Below are 16998 nucleotides of genomic sequence, written 5' to 3'. Positions count from 1 at the left end.
GGCTACGTGGTAGGCAGCAGAGGGCAGTGCAGAAAAAAAATCCATTGTTATACAGTACTTACACGCTCCTACATCAATGCTCCCCCACCTTCACCAACCAGTAATGAACCAGTGCGGTGAAGTAACAACCACCCATAACCTCCGCTGGCATTGGGAGGCCCTCATCCAGCAGTGGATGGACAAAAGTGCTGCACGCATTATGTATTAAGTCTGTAATCCAGTGGTTTAGAACTGGGGTTGGTGGCTCACACATGGATGGAACTCACTTGCAAGGGCAATTAGGTGTTAAAATAATACAAAAATAATGCGTTTAGACCAAGTTTGAGAGTTGGTCTTCTCATGTATGGGGTATCCCAAAATATTTGAGTTTATTTTCGCCTATCAATATATGCAAAAGCATTAATGAGTCAAACGAGCCATAGCAAGACCCTTAAGACAAAGCTTTGACACTTTGGGTTAATGAAAAATAAAAACACATTATCCATATGTACTTAGTGACACGCACACACACACCATCACTGGAGATGACACCACGATGATGTATACCGACACTTTTATACTCTATTTCCAGAATGTCACGCGTAACATTTATTACTCAGTTAATAAGTGAGTTGGTCAGCTTGGATAATGAGCATTAAAATACCCTTTTAAACCAGGAAAGCCTCACTGAATTTCAAGACTATTTTAAAAGAGGATTCTGCATTGAGATATTTGGCAAATTCGATTAATGTGTGCTTGGTATGTGTAAGGAAACCAGAGTACCCAGATAAAATACACACGTACAGATACGTATATAGATCCTGAGAGAAAAGCAAAAAAGTTCCATTGCTCTACTGCCATCTTCTGATGGGCAGTCCTCCCATCCAAGTACTAACCAGGTTCAACCCAGCTTAACTTCTGAGAGCAAATGAGATCGGATTCATTCAGGCTGATTTGATCATAGGCAAAAAGTTCCCTTCAAAGAGACATGGCTTGCTGATATAAATTGTTAGATGAATGGCAAATAGCCTCGCGACACATGCGAACACCCTTTTGTTTCTAGATTTGAAGCTTTCGTGACTGTAAGGATTTATACTCTTTGGTTTTTTTCAGTAGTCATGTAGGTAAAAAATAAAATGTAATAAGTGAAAACAACTAAATTAAATCACGACGTTTCGGGCGCAACACAAGCGTCCTTCTTCAGGTGGGGACAACGTAGTGAAAGCACAACCGCTTAAGTGTAATTTATTTCATTAAATGTTTTACCTACGTGACTTTACCGTAAAAAACAAAGAGTATGAACCCTTGTGTTTGATCACGTGTACGCAATATCAAAAATGTCTCACACACGCGCCACTGCTGCTTAGCCACAACAGTGCGACATCGTTACGGTCGCCATGACATACCAGCTCAAGGCACTGCACCGACAAAGATAAGGGGGGGGGGGGGGCGGGGGGTCAGCGGGCAGCGAGGTACCCGTGAAGAGATGCGAGTTGCTCTTGCGCAGCTTGATGGAGCGCTCGTACAGTTTGCGCGCGCTCTTGTTGGACTCGGGGCACAGGCGCTGCCGCATGGCCTTGACGCCCGCCTTGCTGTCAGGGCCCAAGAAGAGCACGATGGGGTACCACTGCGCGTAGTTGAGTCGGTCCACGGCGTTAGGGGTCACGTCCAACAGCGCGTGCTTGTCCTGCGACCACAGCAGCAGGCGGAGGTAAATGCGCAGCCCTCCAAATTATTTTGCCGACACTGCTGGACGGAAGGGCCTCCACTACAGGGAGTTCAAGAGAACGCCTGTGGTAGGTGTTTTCTACTATTCTATACTGGCCAGATGTTTGCTAAGAGGTGGGAGAAGAAACCAACACTTTAACTTACCACACTGGAAAGATGTTTTCAAAGATGTTTTCAAAGAGGTTTTCAAAGAGGTGGGAGAAGAACCCACACTTGAACTTACCACACGTGTAGGGATGTATGTTGAACTTATTTCGCAGTGTACGTTGCCAATCGTGCTAATCGGAGGTACGCACAGCATGGCTATTGTGTGAGTGCAGAGTTTCTAATTAATTACTGCTGAGTTCTAATTACTTACTGCTCCCCCGCCTTCACCAACCAACATGACGATGGTGTGCCCATCCGTACCGCAAAGTAGATAAAGGAACGAGGATTAATAAATCTGCCCATTGTTTAATCTGCCGTGCCAAGAGAGCCAACCAGTGACCTCCAGTGTGCCAACCATTAGACCATGGCAGCAACCACGGAAACATTCAATGTATTTTTTTACCACGTTTCACTTCATAGTTATAAGCAACGTTATTACATCAACCAATATGTACCTACAGACGTTAATTTAACCCAGGTTGTTGAGCGCACCTTTAATTTATAATGACATATTTTTAAATTCATTGGGTGTGTGGTTGTGTTTTTCTTGGCAGGGCAAAGTGTTTAAAAGTGCTCATAATACGTGTGGTTTACAGCACGAACTGAACGTGTGCCAGAAAAATGCCAGTGCAGCCCAAACTTAAGCCATTAATCACAGCACCTGAAGTGCAGGCTGTGAAGTGAACAAATGTGCTTTCCTCCTGGCGTCTATTACACTCTGCGTATAAATTGCACAAAGAGTAGTAGTATCCTTCACCCGGTCTATAATCTGCTTGATGGTGTAGAGACGAATCATCCCATGCCTCTTGTGGTCTACCCCAGCATCGCGAGGCTCGCTCTCTGAAAAGTATAAACACGCACTAAATCAGATTCCTGATTGTTTTAGCATAATATATGCGACTTTTACATATATACCATGAATAGATTTGAAATAATATGTTGTATGTAAAAAATGTCAAAAAATGTAATATGTTTTCCCGTTGCTATGCATATGTCATCGTCAATCAGACAGTTGGTCTTTGTTTCATGATCACTATATGTAGCTGACAAGATAACACATCTAGCTTTGCAGAGCACAGCCCTAAGTAGGATTACACAGGACTTCTCCCCAGTGTCTCATTCAATGAATGTCTCTGGGCTCCTCTTTCAAGAGCACTCATTCCGCTGCTGAGTCAAGTGTGTGTGTATTGCTTTTTCTCTGATGCCAAATGGTAACCTCAGAGATGGATATGGCTTGAGTAGTTGAAAATGGCAAGTTAAGATGAGGTCATTTTGTACAACGTCTAATAATTAACTTCTTTACATCTAACTCAGGAAGTTGAGAGTGTATTTAAGGCCTATATAAAGAGAATACTGTCAACCTGAGTCAGTGAGAATATTTACATTTTCGTAGCACCTATGTCTTTACCCAACTCCAGAACTTAATTTCCACTGCATTGAAACTTATTTTTTTGTATGGCTGATGTAGATGTGCAGAACAACAATTTCACATTCAGGTGGTCAAGCCAGATAAGCACGTCAGGAGCAGCGGAGTGTACTGCTGTGATGTCTCCTTCGTATTTGTGGATCGAGCATTGCGTCATCATATGTTGCACGGTCTGTTCTGGATGACCACAGGCGCAGACTGAGAGAGTTTTCCATTTTCCATTTGTGCATCAGGTATTTGTATCTGCCATGGTTTGTGCGGATGCGATTTAGGGTGAACCATTAGCTTTGCGTTGGGTTTCTCTTGAACTCACTACCGCGAAGGTGCGCAACTCACTCGCAATCTCAAACTGGTCGGGCAGCTCGCGAGCGAGCCGCTCCCGTGCCACGTCCGCGATGGGTCCGAAAATCACCACGGGCCGCAGGAACCCAGCTGGAAACAGTGCAAAGCATCAGTGCACTCGCAAAGAGGTTCAGCAAGAATGCATGGCATTACCAGCCCGATCACAATCGTGAGGCCCTAATCTGGTTCGGATTCACTTGCATAGAACTTACGCAGGCACAGGTTAAGAAGTTTGCCGCGTCCTATAGAAAGAAAGCAAATGTATATATCTTTCTCATTGTTGTTAGAATGTTCTTATTTCATGCTGAGCATTAATGTGATGGCAGTTTGAGTGGCAGATTTGTGCCAGAAAGGCGCCGCATTTGTAAACAAAAATTAATTGACTTAACATCCATGGTCTGGAATTCCGTCGCCATGACCATATTATTAGCACTGGTGGCTACGTACGGTGCGACAGAAGTTCAACACACATGGTTATGTGCTGCCAATTCCACGGACCAGTTCAAGACCAAGCTCAAGACCTTCCCTCTCTCTGCTATTACTTATCACTATCTCTTGTCTACCAAGTGTCTTCAAATGTACCTTAGCTTTAAATTACATATTTAAAGGTCACTGTGATTAACAGATCCCAATGCTTTGTAAACAGTTTTGAGATGTGGTCCCATTTCGATGAACACTTATGGATAATTTTAGATTTGAAGCTTTCGTGACTGCAAGGATTCATACTCTTAGGTTTTTTTCGAAAAAGTCACGTAGGTAAAAAATAATAAAAATAATAGAAATAATTTACTGTATCACCGTCACAGTAAATTTAGCTGTGACGGTCCCACCTGATGACGGAGACTTGTGTTACCTCCGAAACGTCGTGATTTATTATTTTATTTCTATTATTCTTATTATTATTATTTTTATTTTTTACCTACGTGACTTTACCGAAAAAACCTAAGACTACTTAAGGATAATGTATAACATTTGTATCAAACTAATTTATATACATTCTATAAATTGTGTAGCAACATACAAACAAATCAAATGTAAGCTGGTTATAGGAATGGGTCTCATTTGTTTTCTTTAAATTATTACTATTGTCTTACAGAATCAAATATGCCACACGAAACGATGAATGTGTTAGTCACATGTCACTCTTAAATCACATTGAGAATGTGTGCATGATGGAATACATCACGTACTGTATCGATCTTCAAATTAATACAATTATAGAATTGTCATTACTAATGGTACTACTCATGATATAACATTTATAATTAATTACTGAGTTTCTCAAATCCAATTGTCCACAGGTTTTATAAAAGACGTCAGTATTGAAATAACAATAGGTTTATTTTCATGAAAATTAAACAAATGATGAAAATGCATTAAATGAATAATATAGGTTAGGTGCATTTTAGGATACGATTTAGAATGACAAATTAAAATTACTCGTGAGTAATACACGAGTACTGTACCGTTATGTCAGGGTGTAATTGGGATGCAGTAAACATTTACCACAATTTTAATTGAAACCAAAGGTTAAAAGTACAACTCTGAAAACCACAATGCAGCTTTATATCGTGTCAATATGCCACGATGCAGAATGCACATTAAAAATAATTACAAAGCTGTATTTTTTGTTTAACCAAAAGTAAAAACTGAAATGAGCTGTAGGTGCGGTGTAAGTACAAGGCTCTGGAAATGAATTATCCATTGGATGCGGTAAAAGCTTCCTTATTCTGAATCCAAATAGATGTGCGAAATAAAATTGGATGATCATTTCGTGGGACGAAAAAAGGAACAAAATATACGAATAAAATTCGTACAAAATTTAGTTGCAGCATATGCAATGCACCATATTGTTCGTGACATTTTCTAGCTATACAAATTTAAGAGCGTTGGCAGTGGTATAAAAACAAAAAGAGAAAAAGCCTCGTCACCAACATTGTTTCATAACAAAAAAAAATATTGGCCAACCATATTTTATCTTCATATGGTAGTGTTAATTACCGAATGAATACTAAACTAAACATTTTTTTTATTTTACCAGATAAGATCCACTGAGCTATACAGCTCTTTTTCGGAAACGACGTTGCCACAAATGATAGCTCAACGAACAAATGCACGTTGATTCTAAATATGCAGAGAAAACACGGAGAACTTGGGCAAAAATCCACGTGACCACGGGTTTCTCGAAATGGTTCAACAGCCCTTCGCACCGCGCGCCACGCGGTAACGCGCTCACCTTCCCTGAGCACCACCCGCTCGTAAGCAGGGAACTTGGTCTGCACGGGCTGCGTGGCCAAATCCTCGCGGCTCTTGCGCACGTTGCGCTTGACGGAGCGCAGGCCGCGGAAGCGCCAGAAGTCGGCGCGGTCGCCCCCGGCCACCTTGGCAAACGACTGCAGGTTTGCCAGCTGCTCGGCCCTGTGGGACAGAGGGGACGTGGTCCGAGCATGTCAACGAGCGAGCGAGCGAGCGCATGCATTCCGCCGACTGTATCACCTCAGCCACGCTTTAGTACATTTAATCGTTCAGTATTCATGTTATTCACATTGCGCTATGCTTTCACGTAGATGCGGCGTTTCACAGACAATTGTAATCTGCCAGTGAGGAGAAATGTTGCTACGTAGATTTGCCCATTGAGAAATATGCTAATCATTTTTCAAAATTTGGCCAATATTAAACGAGACGTTCGCAAACTGTGGTCTCCTTTTTTACAAATAACATCACAGCATCTTTAATATCCAGTGTGAAGGGGAGGGCACCTATTTATGGTTTACATATCCGCAGTATTAACCAGGATGGCTGCTGGGCTCGAACCACAAACCTCTGCAATAAGAACCAACGTGCTGCCCTCCGGGGCGTGTAATTTACTACGGCTTCTATGTCATTGCCCAACAAAGAGGAGCTCTTAATATGTGAAGATTTAGCCAAATGAATAGTACATGTTACGGGTGTCGACTGTCTATACGACATGTGTGTATGTTGAACTTCTTTTTCTCCGTACGTAGCCAACCGCGCGAATCGGAGGTGCGGGGGAAGGACAAAATGCGTACACTATATGTGTGTATATATTCACTATAAATTACAGTTCCCATATTTATATGCTTGCCCAAGTGCTATCCACACAGATGTTCCAATGTAGAAAAATAGTCAAACAGCTGCCTTCAATTATTTAGGAATTGTATCATAAAAAAAATGTTTTGTACATGTTTTTTTTCATTATGCATTCAAGTAACATTATAATGGTTAATGCTTGAGCTGTATACGGGCCGTCTACAGAGGCTCATTTTGTTACAACCCAGCAATGGTTAAGAACACCATGTGTAATTTTAATCGGCAAATTTGGCAAAAAAGGCAAAAGGTCACCTGCAATGTCTTATACAAGTCACCAAAAAGCTTAAGGTCATTTCAGTTAGTGAGGTTTTTTTTTATTCATAATGTACTTTCTGAGCTCCTTAAACAAGGCCTCATATGCAATATGCAAGTATAATGTAGAAATAAAAATTGCGTACTGTTGGCTAACCTGAGGGTCTGAGTAGCGGTAGCAAGATAAATGTTCACATTTACTAATCGCGCGTTCGCTGTCAGAATACTGCGCAATTTCGGATATTTACTGAGGATTGTGGAAGAGAATAATGTGCACGTCCATTCATTGCCTTTCTCAAGTTATGGGCCCCCTGGGAAGAGTATGAAAGAGCCAACACAAGGCCTCATCGGCCTACACTTTCATCAGTCAAGGTTGATCTAAAAGAGAGTTTTTCGCACCTGATCACAAAATTCCTCTTTCCACTACAATGACGAAGGTGCCGAGAGATTAAACATTAAAATGTTCTCTAGGTGGTCAGACAAGTCAAGGGGCTCATGTCAGATTTCTGAACTGACATTTGTGAGTTGCTGGAGTCAAATATGGGAAGTCACCCATGATTATGTATGGGTCTTAAGTTTTGCGAGCTATTGCTCTGAGCCCTGCCAACAATTACTCTGTTAACAAACCAATTATATCAAATTGAATCAGTAATTTCATTCAATTCAGCATATTTCATCTGTGAGGACTCAATCTTCATTTTGATTTAAATATTAATATGATTAATTACAGGACATGAATGAGCACTTTCTTTTTAGTCGTCGAGAAGGAAGGTCTATTGAAGACTTTTTGGGATGTAAAAATTCCGTAAAAAGACAGCTCCTCCTGATGATGACCACTCGTGTTGCGATCGAAACGTCGTAGGTTTTTGTTATTTTCTTTGAACCTATCTACGTGACTTCACCGAATGACCCAAAGAATATTCATTATAACAGTTAACATGCAAGTGCAGTAACTCTAGATGAGTTATAATGATAACATGAATAATGCTTACATACTAACTTAGCAATCTTTGGAAGAACGTAATCAACCAGGTAAAGTGTTAACTGTCTGTTGTGTTAGCCGACTCTGTGTTGCATTGCATTACATTTCTAAGTTTACTAGGTTTTATTTCTCAAGCTTCCAATTTCTCTCCCCCTGCTGCAGATCCCACGCCCCCCTTGTCTCTCATTGACGTTGCTAATTTCTCTGCCCCCCCCCTCTCTTCTCTCTCTATATATAATACCTCGTCACAGAGGCATTGTTTCTCTGTGTGTCTCTGTGTGTGTCTCTCTCTCTGGTTGTATCTCTGTGTGTGTGTCTCTCTCCGTGTCTGTGTTTGTCTCTCTCTCTCTGTGTGTCTCTCTCCGAGCTTGCATTTACATGCAGTTCTCACCTGATGACGGTTGCTTGTGTTGTAATCGAAACGGCGTGTTCTACTATTTATTTTATTTTTTATTTCTACGTGACTTTACCGAAAGAACCAAAGAGTTATACTAACTTAATTTAGCATTATTTGACAATTATTATGTCTGAATAAAAAAAGGCAACGCATTGCGAAACGGAAATGCGAAATGTACACATTTAAAGAATAAATATAGCCATGGTCCCAATATTCCACACATTACCCATCGTCTGTTGGGAAATGAGTTGTCTCATGAGTTGTGTGTGTAGAGCTGTGATACTTAATGATTTGAGTCATCACATCTACCCCTCTATTTAAGGATTTCTCCACAAATCTGGCTATCGCCTGATGAAGCTAGTCGTAATTACTGGCGAAACGTCGTACTCAGATCGTAAATGTTGTGGCTTTGCTCTCCAACACACCGGTGTGCTGTACTAGTAACGAATTAGAATGTTCTGTTTACGTGACAAACCTTACTAATTGGCTGTGTCGGGTGGTGGCAGGTTTAACGACACATTATATTCATGCGACCTCACCACAAAACACCTGTATTATGTACTCTACCTATTGTTCTTCGACGAGGTAATGCGTGGGGCTTGGCGATGGCATCGCATCATGGGCAGGGTCATGCTGGGCATGACTTGTAGGAGGGGGGGGGAGGTTCTTGTCTTCAAGGAGGCAGGATGTGGGGGGGGGGGGGGTGGTGGCCACCATTTTTAAAGAGGCCCGAGAAATTGACCACAAGAAAAGAACTTGATTATAGTTTGGAGTTGATTAATTAAATTTGATTAATTAGACTTAATAAACTAATCGTCCCAGCTCTAGTTGCGTGCCACACATTCCATAAACATGACCGTTATGCTCTTTGGTTCTTTCGGTAAAGTCACGTATAAAGATAAAATAATAAATTAAATAATAGCATACCACGACGTTTCGATTGCAACACAAGCGATCATCATCAGGTATAAAAGAAATAGCAACAAAAATCTAACCAGAAAACTATAGACAGATTAGATTTTTGTTGCCATTTCTTTTATACCTGATGATGATTGCTTGTGTTGCAATCGAAACGTCGTAGTATGCTATTATTTAATTTATTCTTGTATCTTTATACGTGACTTCACCGAAAGAACCAAAGAGTAATCCCTGCAGTCACGAAAGCTCCAAATTAAGAATGACCGTTATGTTTGAAGTCGCTGCTACCACGGGCTGGCCCACAGGGGGCGATACACCCACGTTTAAAACCAACAAGCTTGGTTTGCTTCAACAAGCAGAGCACTACAACATTGGGTCCAAAGCAAACCAATAATATCTTAATAACAAAAATATCAAGTGGAAAATTATTTGAATGCCACGTTAAAATGTAGTTAAGCCGCTTGTATCAATACATCTTATAGGTATTTGAGACGTATTGGGGCGAGCAGTCGTACAGCGGTTCGTACACTGTGCTATGAATCCATTGAGGTATCATCACCAGCCAAGCTCCATTCGTTGCTAGATTAAAATCTATTCATGAGGATGTAACAGCTGTGAATTCTAGAATATTACACTTTGGCTCAAATATTGAGTCTATAACTAGACATTTCCAAGTAACATCGTTTTTAGAACTTGGAACAAATAGAATTGGGTATATTCTACAGTCTATAACTATTGTAGAAACATCCAAAGTACTGATTCTTCTAATATGGGCCCCTAAATTACAGACAGGGTCAGCCTAAGGTTAAAATATCATGCTCAACACTTAAAAGTACACTATCTCCACCATCAATGAACAAAGTAATTCATCTCCCATGAAGTTTGATAAAAATCAGGGAAAGCCCCCAAAATTAAAGTTAGTTCTTAAGACTCACTGTATTATATTTTTAAAAGGTTTTTTGTATGTGGCATGCTAACTTTGACATGCCACAACATCACATGGTATTTACTTGCCACGGAAAAACCTTGTTTGACATGTGGTCAGTGGTAGCAGTGCTTGTTCTCAGAAGCCCACACAAAGACAAAGATCCCCCAATAGTCTTCATCCAGTTGGGGCAAGTGTTGTTAGTGACCACATATGAAGGCCGGCACGGTACACGAGGGGGTGGATGGCCAGCACCATGCCTGACCACCTTTGTCTCCCCAGCGGTGATGTTTACACATCACACCAGGTACTCATATGAGGCTGAGTCGACCTAGCGGAGGCCTAGAGGCGGTTCAGATAATAGTCACTGGTGTTGGTGGCCGTGAGCGGGAATCAAACTCAGGTCAGTGGATTCGTAGCACAGTGCGCAAACTACTGTGCCACCACTCCCCATAGTGCTTGTTCTCAGAAGGCAACACACACACACACTGCAATGTGGCTGCGGTTGTGCGGCTCGTGTGTGTGCACAACCCCACCTGTTCTTGTTGGGGATGATGCCACGCTCCACCTCCTGGTGGTTGCGGCCGATGCGAATGGCGAGCCACGAGCCCAGCTTGCCGTTGTAGAGGGTGTCCACGACCCGGAACACCTCGCCCCGCGTGAAGCTCAAGCCATAGGGTGTCTCCTTCTCGTAGCCAAAGTGTGTGCGGATGTAGAAGGAATCCCCCACGTCCGACTCCACCACCCGCCGATAGACTGCAATAGCGGAGAAAGAGAAAGACCCCTGTATAGCGATATAAACCGTTAGCGAGCGACCCGTTTGAAAGTCAGCGCGGCACACAAGAGGGCGTGGGGTGGACAGCACCACACCAGGCTGTCTTTGCCTCTCCAGTGCTTACATTCGCACCTCACCAGGTACTCATTTATGGTTGAGGCGGCATAGGGGAGGCTTAGGACAAGTTCAGATTCACCACTGATGTTGGCCATAAGCATGAATTTAACTCAGGTCGTCAGGTTTCTAGCATAGTGCACTAACCACTATGCAACCGCACTCCACTGCAATAGCACACACATGCCCATGCGTCTGCATTATAATGATAATATAAACTACAAGTTCCTAAATTAATTTCTGCCACGATAAATCAAGTGGCACTTGATTAGGGTGCACTAATCACAGTTGAGAGGTCGAGAGATGAGATCCCAGTCTCTGGGGTCAACTCAGGCTGTCATCCATCTGGTCGAGATGAAATACGAGGTAAGTACCACTTTGTGAGATAAAAGCAGTGTTCGACCAAAGGAAGAATTTTGCCCCTGTCACGAACATCTGAAATGTCCACAACTGACTTAAGGCCCCCTATGAGAACAAGCACTAACAATAATAAGTGTTGTGAAGGTGTCCTTTATCTTGGATAATATTCGATTTTCTCAACCAGGTTTTACCTTGCGATGTTTCAAGAATACTTTTTTAATAAAACATTAATGGACGAATGGGCCGAAAACATTGAAAACTCTGCGCATTGGGGTCCCATCACCAGATGTACTGCATCTTCTGGCAACCTCTGAGCTAAGGGAGTTGGGAGTTCCGCAGCACATGAGCTATGTATGGTATCCAACAACCTCTCTTCTAAAGTGATGAAGGTGCATTTAGAGTATTTGGCTGCTGTACATTTCCACGTGATAAGCCACTTTGTTGAGCTATCATTTGTGACCAGGTCACTTCTCAAAAAGAGCTGCATAGCTCAGTGGGCCTTATCTGGTAAAATAAATATTATTTAGTTTTCATTTCATTTTAAATACAACAAAACTTGCACAACATATGTGGCAGTGTTTTTATGAAGAAAACAACTTATTTAATATGGTACAAATTACATTTAAACAATTATTTTAAATAACATGTCTGGACAATAACATCAAACCCTCAGGAATTTATGATCTGGAACATATTGCATGGATTTGCTTCATGTGCATGGTTTTCTGAAATGTGCTGTTTGATTAAATCAAGTAAGAATATGAATTACTGTATAATGAAAGTATGCAAGCAGATGGCACTACATTTTTGTCGTAGTGTTCAGCTTTAATGGCAGTGCGATATGGAGAATGCTGCATTGCGCATTTAGCTTTGCTTTTAAAATACTTTATATGCAATGCCCATACATCTTCCATGAAGACTCGGCGTAATTATGAGATAACTGCAATTTCTGAAAATTGATGCTAATTATATGCCGCCCACATCACGCCTAAAACTGCCGATGATGAGAATGTATGAATGATTTTACCGCTGTAAACGATGAATGACTGCCAAGGGATTACCAGGTTTCTTACATTCTGCCAGATGTCAGAATTATGTGATTTTAATGGAACAAAAATATCATAATTTTGTTAAAATTGCGAGTGTTCTCCATTTTTAGAGTGGCATCTGTGTCTCTCCAAACTGCTCCCCCCTCTGTCTTTGCTCAAACCCATTCATTGTGTGACTGCATTTGACCAGTTGGCACTTTTCATGCAGTGTATAGTGGTGACTCTTGCTTTTGGGGGGCACAGATCACTATAAAAGTGGTATGACTCATATTGGACAGCATGAAACTATTCTTAGAAATGTGTAATGTGTAAGGCGAAGGAACAATGATTAATTGCCGGTTGTGTCAATATTGGTAATACACTGTTTTATATGCCCGACTGTTTCACACTGTGTCAAACATGTCTGATGAACACGTACTCCCTTTAATCCTCTTTCAAGGGGAACTAAGTTGATGTTGCATTGAACATCACTACATTTTACACATGGCCACATTCATGGAAATACTCACTAAGAAAATGATCAAGAACCACTCATTCATCAGCAAGCGCATGGCCTACAAGGAAGAATCTATGAGGCCAATAGGTTTGGGTGAGGCAGTGCTACAAACTCTTGCTACTTTGTCCAGTGTTTGAAACTTACCCAGCACTAAACATCTGAGACCAATTAAGCTGTTTCAAACTGTTAAGCAGGCATGCCAACTTATTATTTGCGAGAATTTCTATCGTGAGACGTTGCCTTTCCATAAAGCAGCTGTTTAAAGTATTCCCTCTACTGGGTACTCCATTGTGGCAGCGAGATGATTAAGGCTCACCGTCCTTCTTGCGCTGAGCCAAGATGCTGACTTCCTCCCCCTTGGGCAGCTCAAGGAGAAAGAGCACAGCTTCCTCTCGAATTATGTTCTGAAAATCCACATTGTTTACCTGAAACACGACATAACAAGCCAATCTGTTAACCGGCGCAGGCAGCAGTCATTATTTTTTGTGGGGCTGCTGGGGCACTTTGTTTTGACAAACTTAATTGTCATGACTGAATCAGGCTGGGAGCCAATGGCACAAGGCAAAAACAACAATAATTTATTTGCTTACATAACGGTTCAATGGAAATCCCAGAGAAGTAGAATTGACGGCAATAGTACAAGAACGCTAATATTAATTTGATCCATTATACAACAGGACATTTCAGTTACGTAATGTGGGGAGGAAAAAAAACGGAATCGCCCTGTTAAGAAGCACTGCCGTGAAATATGTAAAACTCGTCATCTAAGCAAGAATTCAACCTAAACGTGCAAAAGGACAACACAGGTTGAAACACATTTGCACATCAATATCAGATTAGAAATTATGTATTGTTATTAAGCCATATTAAACACTGTACTAATGCAGAGTTGTGCATCGATTAACATTTGCTAGTTAAGAGAACTGTTTGTGATCAGTGTTAGAAAGATCTATACAACTGCTGGCATGCTTTTATTCCTTTTCTTCCGTGCCATATTTCCTGCCTACTCCGTTATTTCATTATTGATCAGGTTTTTCAGAAATTACATCTTTGCCATACTATTGCATTAAAACAGAATTATAGCGATGAAGGTGGGATGACTGCTGAATTGTTAAAGAGCACACAAGAGCTCCTGCATTATCTCTCTTCAGACGCTCTTAAAATGTGTTTTTGTGCCTTGTGTGCAAGCTACTAACATTGTAAATATGGCAGAATATTGACAAATATGGTCTCATTGGGAATTAAATATTAATAGAAGGTTGTCGACCCATGAAATGTGGAGGCAAAATCATCAGGGGTAGAGATCCAAGACATGTTCAGATGAGACTAATCATGAATGTACACATTCAGGCATTGAACCGAGGCCGCTGGGTTAGCAGCACCGCTCCCGACAGCTACAATTTGCCACTAAGTAGCGATGACATCACCGCAATTGCTTGTGCCAAATGAGGAACATTTTGAGGCCACGTGAGGTGGCAAAGGCTTGCTGGCAGAAGGTCATGGGACAGACCCAGGTGTTATAGGTTAACTGGCTAGGGTAACTGGCAGATGCACGACCCATACTTCCCACCGCCAACTGTGCCAACTCCCTCCCTGACAAGCACGCACAAACATGTACACGCGCAAACACATCCAAAATCACAGATGCCCGTAGCCTTGCCTTGAGTAGCTGGTCCCCTTCCTCCAGCCCTTGGGTTGATGCGGGACTGCCCTCTTGCACGCCCGCCACAAAGATGCCCACGTCATTTCCACCAGCCAGCCGCAGGCCAACGCTCTCGCCCTTCCTAAACTTCACTAGCTTCATCTCCATGCTGCACGAAGAGTCCACGGCACAAACATTGCCCACGGGAATAACATGATATTCAACTTACAGTTAAAGAATGCATTTTGAAGATCTATGTGGAAGTGGGTGTATGCACTAAATACAGGTGTTTAGATGTCCAAACAACAAATAGACACCGATTACAAAGCCATAAATTCTGCATTAACCACACATTTGAAGTAAACTGTGCAAACAAATGTGCTTTTGGCCTGCACCAGAGACTGCCTCTTGTGTGGCTTTGTCTTACTCGTGCTATCGACTAAAGGCCGCCAAAAGGAGAACAGCACAAGGATGTGCAAACATCATTGCATTAAAAGCACGGGTTCAAGCAGTTATATGCTTGGTAGAAACATGAAGCACAATTTCTACTGTACTAGCTTTACTACCCGGCTTCGCCCGGGACTTGGATTCACTACACCCGGCCGCCTTTGTCTCCCCAGTGGCGATGTTTACACACCACACCATCTAGTCGTTTGAGGTTGAGTCGATCTAGGGGAGGCCCAGGACCGATTAAAATAATCATCACCGGTGGTGGCCGTGAGCGGGAATCGAACTCGGGTCGCCGGGTTCGTAGCGCAGCGCGCTAACCACTACACACAACTTTCAGGGTGCGTACGGCAGTAAACGACTGAAATAATAAAGCAATGCTGCGCGAAGAACGCCTTAGACCTGCAACACATTTGTATTTCACTTTACCCACGATCAGCAGGCACACTCCGTTACGCTTCCGCACACGGGTCACATGACAAATGTGACGTCACAGCTCGCTTGCCGTGCAAAATATATGCATTATTGCGCCCCCCCCCCAAAAAAAAATTCAAAAGTGTATTTTTTTTATTTTTGCATGGTGTACAGTCTGGAAAGTACCCACATGGCAAATTTCAAGTTTGTTGCATGTCGGGAAGTACGCTAAACATTTTGAACAGACACACATAATAGCAAATTTCCCTTTTTTATATATATTGATAAAATAAAGAATAATGGCACGTTAGTTTGAGATTTGTGAGCAAAAATAATTGAGACAAACTGAATTGTGCCTTTGCCAACTTGAAACACCGAGCATATGGTTCAGAGGACATTGCGTAATAAGCCTGAAGCGCAGAGGCTGAATGTTTTGAGCACAAGAAAATCTGCGTGAAAATAGTGCAGCCGCCCATGTGTGCTGTTTCAATGACTTACAGGCGTGCACCCATAAATGCTCACAACGATGCGGCCATAAAAGCTCATCAATGATATCATAATTCGCTTATAATGGTAGCATGAAGGGTCTCTTGTCATATGGCATCGATACTTAACATTACATGCCATATAATGATCAGCAATGAAAACAAATTATTGCATTGCTATCGCCGAATGTTAACGGGTTTTTATATGCTGCAAACTTTAACAAAGCATGTTTAAAGAATATATATAATTCTTGGAGGAAAAGGGAATGGCTGGAGAGTAACAAAAAAAGTTTTAATTTCATACAAAGTGTATGGAAAAGCATGCAGTCAGGTGACGTAGTGCGAACACAGCATGATGATATTACCGTATTTCAAAGAGATAAATTAATTATGGTAGAAAATACTGAGCACCAATAGATGTATGTATGCATGAATCGATGCTAATGGGTCAATGTTGAGAAATTAGACCCTCTATAAAACATGCACAAAATTCCTGTGGCTTTAACGCATAATATATCCCTGCCATGTCTTCTTCTCAGTGAATTGTTGCTAATGTGTGGTTGGCAGGGCTACTACGCACATACCACTGTGCACATACAACTTGAACGCTGTCAAAATGAACACTGCAGTTTTAAAAGCCTTATTTTATATACATGTAAAATTCGAAGTAAAAATTCTGGGTAGCAAAGAGCACTGCCACATTTTTTTATGTACAATGCATTCAAGTGTATATTTGTTATATTATTTGTGTCTTTCGGTAAAGTCACGTAAATAGGTTGTTGTGCATTACATAAAACAATGTTGTTAAGCTTTTTAGTAACATAATTTAATAACATAATTATGTGAGAATACAATGGGCAACATTTTAGATTGTCCCACTTTGTGTGATTGTGCACATCACAGGTTAAGGTTCTCGCTTAGAGCGGAATCCAAAGCATTTAATAAACACTGAATAGCAATAAAATAATTAATCGCAATGTAATATTTACTGAAAACACAAATGTAGAGT

At 41.5% G+C, this 16998-nt stretch overlaps 1 protein-coding gene across 1 annotated transcript in view; it reads right to left on the bottom strand.

The window, feature by feature from the left end:
• The window catches only part of LOC133343847 (tight junction protein ZO-1-like), a 209840-nt gene that overhangs the window by 37178 nt on the left and 155664 nt on the right, over nt 1-16998 (bottom strand). The window contains exons 12-18 of the mRNA XM_061553758.1: nt 14662-14812; nt 13318-13426; nt 10744-10963; nt 5859-6040; nt 3617-3712; nt 2612-2694; nt 1456-1666 (exon numbers count right to left, since the gene is read on the bottom strand). Coding sequence (XP_061409742.1) covers nt 1456-1666; nt 2612-2694; nt 3617-3712; nt 5859-6040; nt 10744-10963; nt 13318-13426; nt 14662-14812 — 1052 coding nt within the window. The remainder of the gene's footprint in view (nt 1-1455; nt 1667-2611; nt 2695-3616; nt 3713-5858; nt 6041-10743; nt 10964-13317; nt 13427-14661; nt 14813-16998) is intronic.

The sequence above is a fragment of the Lethenteron reissneri genome, chromosome 18 (assembly GCF_015708825.2).
Source record: "Lethenteron reissneri isolate LAM-NWPU_2019-01 chromosome 18, ASM1570882v1, whole genome shotgun sequence".
In the NCBI taxonomy this organism is placed as follows: Eukaryota; Metazoa; Chordata; class Hyperoartia; order Petromyzontiformes; family Petromyzontidae; genus Lethenteron; species Lethenteron reissneri.
The sequence above is the reverse complement of the archived record's forward strand: the minus strand, read 5'-3'. Positions and strand labels throughout refer to the sequence as shown.